Here is a 6,942-nt window from a genome sequence, read left to right as displayed (position 1 = left end):
TCCCTCTCTCTATCTCTTTCTCATCTCTCGATGCCGAAGGCAGAACTGTATTAAAGTCGAAAAGAGCAAACAGGATAACGCAACGCGCTCGAGAACACTGTGCCGATCGCTCGTCCAGCTTGTCTCACGACTAAAATACGGTTTCGTAATTAGAAACAAAGCCAGAAGGTAAACCAGAGCTGACGAAGCGCGGTGTTCTCTACAGTACGTGCATCCCGTTTGCCAACGGTGCCGCCCATCTCAGGGTTCCACGTACCGTTCCGGGCTCCACGCTATCACGACGGACACCCTGGAATCATTTCCGCGTATGTCACTGCACGCGTACACTTCTTATCAGAGATACACGAGAACGCACAAAATCTATGCTGTACCGAACGACTCCGAGAAATGCACGCTGTCGGCCATATTTTCACTCTCTCGCCGAGTCGCCGTGTAGCGGTAGCGTTGAGGTTCCCCAGCCAATCGCCGAACATGGCGTTCGCATCGCTTCCGCAGCACACCGCAGCGAGTCGAGAAGTGCGAGCCGAATAAACGCGAACCAAAGATATACTTAATGGAAAATGGAATATTCCTCAACAGAAATGTATCCGTTACGATATGCATATTTTTGCATAGATTTCGAGCGAAACAACGTTGAACTGCGTTATCATATAAATTATACTTGCAAATTAATTTTTTTTACAAATATAAAAAACGATAAGTCGATCGACAAATTTGATTATCCCGGGAAAAAATGATTCATATATAATTATATTTAATTATACAAAATTAAATAAAATTATATATAATTATATGTAAAATTGATATAATTTATACATAATTATATATAAAATATATCAGATCGACATCAAATTGACAGTCATTTCTTACTGGGATCCGTTCGAATTTGAAGTCCAATTTGGAGTAGAAACTAGAAAGGTTTTGGAACGCATTTTAGAGCGACAAAATGGCTCTAACCAGAGAGTCTGGTAGGCTGTCAATTCAACTGTTGAGAAATAAAACATGTTTGTACACTACAGTGAGATGTTATGACAAACGTAAGTAACTATACATGTTCTTTTCAATTTGCTTCTCATCATATTTTATGTAAATAAAGCTGCTGCTCCATCAAGTACTGTAACGAGGTTAGGACTGCTGTTATTATATAATTAAATTATTATTAATTATTACTATTTATTATTATTGTTTACTATTATTAAATTATTGTTTCATATTCAGTGAAATACACAGTAAAACTTAGCATACAGATGCGTTGGAAAAACTTACAAAAACATGTTGAATATTGAAAGATTCGTCTTGTAGCAAGGATGAAACTAATTGATGTTGTGTTTGTCATCAGCACTTCCATGGAACCACCTCTGGCAGCCAAAAGAATATTCAAAAAAGGATCATGACAAGATCGCCGAGAAATATCATTTGCATCCTAAGGAATATCAACCTTATCCCCCTGACAAATGTCTTGGTGACTACCCGAATCTACCCAAGATAGGACCGGCTGCTAAAGATCCATACTATCCATATGACATACCGATATACAGGAAAAATTATCATGAAACGGTGAATTTACATGTACAAAAGATTTCTGAAATTTATTTATCATGTTCTTATATATCTCTTTTGTTTCCTCCTTTTAGTTACACCATGAGTTTGAAACTATGGGCGAAGATCGTTTCAGTTATGGCTATAAGTACAGAATTAATCCATATTTGGCATCTGCAATATGGCTTGCAACTATGACTGTTTTAGCAGGAATCAATTACTTGTTACAACCTTACCCAATTGTTCAGATAAGGGTCAGTATTCTAAATAGCGTTTTTTTTATGTCAATGGATGTATTCAGCGGAGAAAACTAATCAGTGATTGGTTTAATTAGATATTTTAATACTTTACCAATATATGTTTCAGATGGAGAGACAGTATGCCACGAAGGATGTAGTACACTATTCATTTGAACCAGCAGATTCGTGAAAGTAGGACGAGCAGCCTCGAGTAAATATAATAGATACATGAAAAACAGCAGTCTGATATAATGTATAAATATCATGTATAAATACATGAGTTCTAATATACACATGGATAGTATTTATATTATACAACACATATATCTTTGTTGTGTTATAATATTTCGGCAACATTTTTCGTCACTTGTTATAACTTTAGTTTTTCTCTCTCTCTCTCTCTCTCGTCTTTCTCTATTTGTATTATAGTCTTCAAACCATATTGTATGAAAAAGCAATAAATTGCTGATTGCTAGCTTATGATTAAATAAGTTGTTGCCTTATATATACACAACTCTTAATCCTGATTTGATAATATTTAATAAAATATAAACTGCTAATATTTTCTAATTTCTAATAAAGCATATTTGCAACTAAAAATCGAAAAGTTTGAAATTTAATTGATGAAATATTTATTTAAAAATTTTTTTAATTCAGTTTCTTTAATTAAAAGAATACTTTAAAATGTAATATCCTATTATTACAACTATTATTTTTCATAAATATTACATATTTAGACAGGTATCATACATGTATAACAGTTATAAATCTTTGGTTCTCCAATGCATTGATTTCTGTTTGCTTCTATTGAGGTAAGCAAGAACGCAGTTAGCTACAAAACTGCAAAAGTACCATCGACTAACACATTTTTATTTCATTTCTTCGTACATTCATTACAAAGAAAGCAATAACATTTGATCCAAAACTCTTTACGCACACAAATCGTTCGTAATACAAAGGAAGGAGGAAAAATATATATCTGCGTAAGATATACAAGTTTCACGAAGTGACATTAATTGCGTCGACATGGAAAGATCGTCCGAATACAAATTGTATCCTTCATACCCGTGACGTACACGTCGCGGTGTATGGACCGTACTAAAAAATACAGATAGAAAAATATGACGATAGGCTACGGAATAAAGTTGTACATACGATGAAAACGCGTGTGAGCATGATGTATATTTCACCCGTGTGTCTCTGTTGAAACTTGCCACGGTTATATCGTTACAGTCAAGAGGGACGTCGTGGTGACACTTAGTAATATCACGTACTTATTTGATATGCTTAATCAATTGTTCGCTTCCGTTTTTATTTCTCGATAATTGTATATACCTCGTTATGGTGCACAGTTTCGTAAATCCTTACGAATGATACATATATATTCCGTAAAATATTGAATGGTGCTCCGTGTTCGCCTTCCGCTCGCCACATGTTCGCCTTCCTCTCGACACGTTTAAACGGTCTAAAAAGTACGCCCTGTATGCTTCTGAGAGATATACGAATATTGAATATACGCGTTATCACGAGTATACAAAGATTCAACGTCGTCAATTGGGAAGCGATCGAGGAGAACGTGTCTCGATCGGATCCTTTCTGCATCGCGGTATATGGTGTACATTTTAATAAATTCCAAAAATTGCAATCCCATTGTCGCCTGGTGCGAAGTAGCTGTATTCGTGTCACCGAGCCCGAAGGGAGTTACCTGTTAAATGCAGCGAGATATTGCTTATATTCAAAATGTGAGCGCTTGAAACATCGATTTTATACCGCTATACTTTCTCTTTCGTTTCTCTTTTTATATTCAGACTGAATTGCTAATTTCTTTATTGACTATTGTTCCACGGAGACGTCCGGATACTGGACGCGAACTTAGATCTGTATCCTCCACGTTGGATTGTATGCGCACTTTGAAAAGCCACTTCTTTCAGATTATAATTAATTTTATACTTTTAATTAAAACACCTCTCAACGCAGTTAACAATCGTGATTATTTGAAATGCACGTAATTTGTTTCCTCTGCACTCTGCGTGTATGTCTGTTTACAGAATGTTTTAGAAATAAGTGGCAAAATTTTAGAAGCATATTCTATTTATAGTAAGAATGAGAAAAAGGTTATATATATGAATGTGAGCCGGAAAATATTTTTTTCTGAAATCTTCTTCACTGTTATTTTAGGTCTCCTTGACATTGACAATTTTTAAAGAAAACTGTCCAGACTTGCTCATTAAAGGGTTTTAAAGGCCCTTTTATTTTGAATTTCCCTATATACAGCGACATTCTGAGAAACAGTAATTAGAGTGATTTTCTGTTACCTTCTCTGTTTTCCGAATTATAAATACTTTTTGTTTACAACAAAAACTGGTAAAAAATACTTCTTAAAGAGATTGTTAGAAATATCTTTCTTTCTCAATAATACATACGTCTCATGTACTATCATTCAAAATATTAAAAAATTTTAAATTTTATCACACGAAGCGATATGATTTTTGAGAATTTCCTGAAACTGCAAAGAGAGCAATAAGAGCATCGAGTCTTAAAATGTTCTTATAAATAAAAATCCAAAGAATTTAAACCGGGATAACGTGCAAACCATGCAATAATCCCTATATATTTACCAATCCATCAATTGGTATAATAATTATTATCAAAAAATTCTGTTATAAATAAAAACCATAACTTAGATAGGAAGCGTTTCTTAATTCATGTTTATATGATTTTTTCTTTCTTATGATAAACAGAATATGCTAAAATATGTGTTAAAGACGATCTATTTCTAAAACATCCTGTATAAATATATATGTATGTATATATATATAAAACGAAAAATTTTTGTAATCATTATCGTGTTTACGATTACACGGCGTAAGCAACTGAATCAATTTCTGGACCATTAAAGTTGTATTATTTTAGACAGTATTTTTTAATACACACATACTCACTCTCTTCTTCTTTCTCTAATAATTACCGTCCTATAAGTGGCGTTTTACGGATATGTCATCTTTGTCGCTGCGCAATACGAAATGTAAATCAATGAAAAGCGTCAATACGTACTTCTATGTATGCGTGATACTTCCTAAATATTTACCGTGAGATCTACGCGAGTGCAAAGTTACATACATGTAATCTTTCGAAGGACTTGGTAAAACACATCGATAGCGATTATTACTTATTTCGGTTTACTTATTCGGTATTCGCTACGGACGAAGACCGGCTCAAATCGACGCGGGACATCGCGAGTACGGATCGATCGAGTCGACCGTTCGGATTCCACGCTCTTTGCCCGCGACGGTTTGCGCGGGTTCCTCGTTCTATCGCCTTCCACTTCGACGATACACGCAGAAAAACGTTAATCCATTTATTCGGCGAGAGTTATTTGATTCGATTCCATCAGAGTTTCGAGCCGCGCGTAAAATACACGCCCGGTCGAAAAGAAAAAGGGAAGCCCAACACGCAACGGGAGGGAGGGCCAAACAATTCCGATGCAAGCCCGTTTTCCGACGTGGATAAACTTTTTTCTTTAGAACTTTAAACGCTGAAATGTACGTTGAGATATTGACAACGTTCGTTTCGTATTGTTAGACTAGATTAACAACACATACATATATATATATACACAATGCAATAAATATTGTACGATTGAATCCTCGAGAGTTTATAAATAAACCTCGCCTTAGAGTCCAAGTATATGCAATAAATTACACGTATTCGTAACTTTAAAGTTAACAGCGATTGCTCTTTAGAGTCCATTTCCGTTACAGACTGTTCCCCCGAAGCTAAAAACATTTAGTAAACGATAGAAAAAGAAGATACAGCCACGTTACTTGCCTATTCTAGTTTATAGTCGTGTATCGAGCGCGAGAAGAAAGCAATTGCAGTAATTGTTTCTCCGTTCTTCTTGGCAATTCAATTTTCTACTCGCAAAGCAGCTTAATTGACCTATCTAAATCGATAAATCGAGTTTAATTTCTTCGTTGCACATTTAATGGATCATCTCACTCGTATTTTGGTAATACAGTACTTAAAATTATATGTTTACTTATATATATATATATTCGTATGTAATATAGTAAAGGGGAAATTCTGCCAATAGTCTAACAAAATCTTCGCGCGATTGTAGAAATTATGATACAGTCCCGATACGTACAATAGTCTTAGGAAGGCCTTTCGACTATCGTCAGAATTTCTAAAAATACCGTACAAAATATATAAACATCAGTTATATATCAACACCAGAAGGTAAAGATATCATTAAAAGCCTATATGTAAAAATATAGCTGCCTCAAGAAAATAATCTGACAAAGATAAAAAGAAAGTAGATAAAATACAAGTTAACTGCGTGCCTCGCTTGCCATTTAATTCGTAACTGAATAAGGACGATATAAAAAAAATCATGCATGTGCGCTATTTGCGAACCTAACGTGACATCACAATGATTCTCGATCAACTTAGATTACTTATAGTAAACTAGTTCAACACAATGCACTATACATTTACAATTATCGATATAATGGTAAATACTCGCGCGAAAATTCAATTATGTGTAAAATTAAATTATTTACAGCGTTAATAGATCTCTGTTTACTTCCTACCTCGAGTAAATCATTTGACTTTAGCTAGAGTGGACAAAACCATAAGACGTATACTTGCATTCACTCGCGCACGGTGTGAACTAAACATTTACGATTTATTATAGTAAGTAATACTAATATATATTATATACTATCGCTGCTACATACATATTACATATTATGCGTGTAGCTAATTATTTCTCCGAAAAATTCTACAAATAATCATTTTACGTCGCCAATAAGTGACATAAATAAACAAAATTTTATATACAATTTCGCTTACACTGCATATTAGCCAATTTTATCACATTAAGTTTTAATCAAGAATTTTCCTTCCTCATATGCAGTTGCCATAAATATCAAATAAATGTAATCAATTGTCAAGAATGAAGAGATTAAATTTTATCTTTTATCTAAGTTGTGAATAAAAGTCTGCTTTGTAGAATTCAATCTATTGGTACTAACTCTTTACATATATATGGCAGCTTTATAACTACTTTTTAAAATTTCGCGTATTTATCCTGGCAATTAATTTGTCTGGATTGTTATTACCCGTACTAGAACGACATCAATTGTTAACTAAATGTTTAGGC

General features: G+C 34.2%; 2 protein-coding genes across 4 annotated transcripts in view; one reads left to right on the top strand and one right to left on the bottom strand.

The window, feature by feature from the left end:
* brm (ATP-dependent helicase brm) overlaps positions 1–418 on the bottom strand; it is a 33,361-nt gene extending 32,943 nt beyond the window's left edge. For all 3 annotated transcript variants that reach the window (XM_018444924.1, XM_018444925.1, XM_018444926.1), the window contains exon 1: positions 257–418. The gene's annotated coding sequence lies outside the window, so the exon portion shown is untranslated. The remainder of the gene's footprint in view (positions 1–256) is intronic.
* A 491-nt stretch (positions 419–909) lies between these two features.
* Positions 910–2,145, top strand: ND-ASHI (NADH:ubiquinone oxidoreductase subunit ASHI). Its single transcript, XM_018444931.1, has 4 exons — positions 910–1,037; positions 1,340–1,557; positions 1,635–1,793; positions 1,906–2,145. Exons 1-4 carry the CDS (start codon positions 947–949, stop codon positions 1,966–1,968), a joined length of 531 nt encoding a protein of 176 aa, XP_018300433.1. The 5' UTR covers positions 910–946; the 3' UTR covers positions 1,969–2,145.
* Positions 2,146–6,942: the final 4,797 nt, after the last annotated feature.

This window comes from Mycetomoellerius zeteki, unplaced genomic scaffold (genome assembly GCF_001594055.1).
Source record: "Mycetomoellerius zeteki isolate Tzet28-1 unplaced genomic scaffold, Tzet1.0 scaffold155, whole genome shotgun sequence".
Lineage (NCBI taxonomy): Eukaryota > Metazoa > Arthropoda > Insecta > Hymenoptera > Formicidae > Mycetomoellerius > Mycetomoellerius zeteki.
This window is presented reverse-complemented; position numbering and strand designations above follow the sequence as displayed.

Bases quoted from the DNA above. Each gene is read 5' to 3' on its own strand.
- ND-ASHI (XM_018444931.1), top strand. From the start codon at position 947: ATGGCTCTAACCAGAGAGTCTGGTAGGCTGTCAATTCAACTGTTGAGA. The intron at 1,038-1,339 runs GTAAGTAACTAT...GTTTGTCATCAG, and splicing joins AGTGAGATGTTATGACAAAC to CACTTCCATGGAACCACCTC. The intron at 1,794-1,905 runs GTCAGTATTCTA...TATATGTTTCAG, and splicing joins ACCCAATTGTTCAGATAAGG to ATGGAGAGACAGTATGCCAC.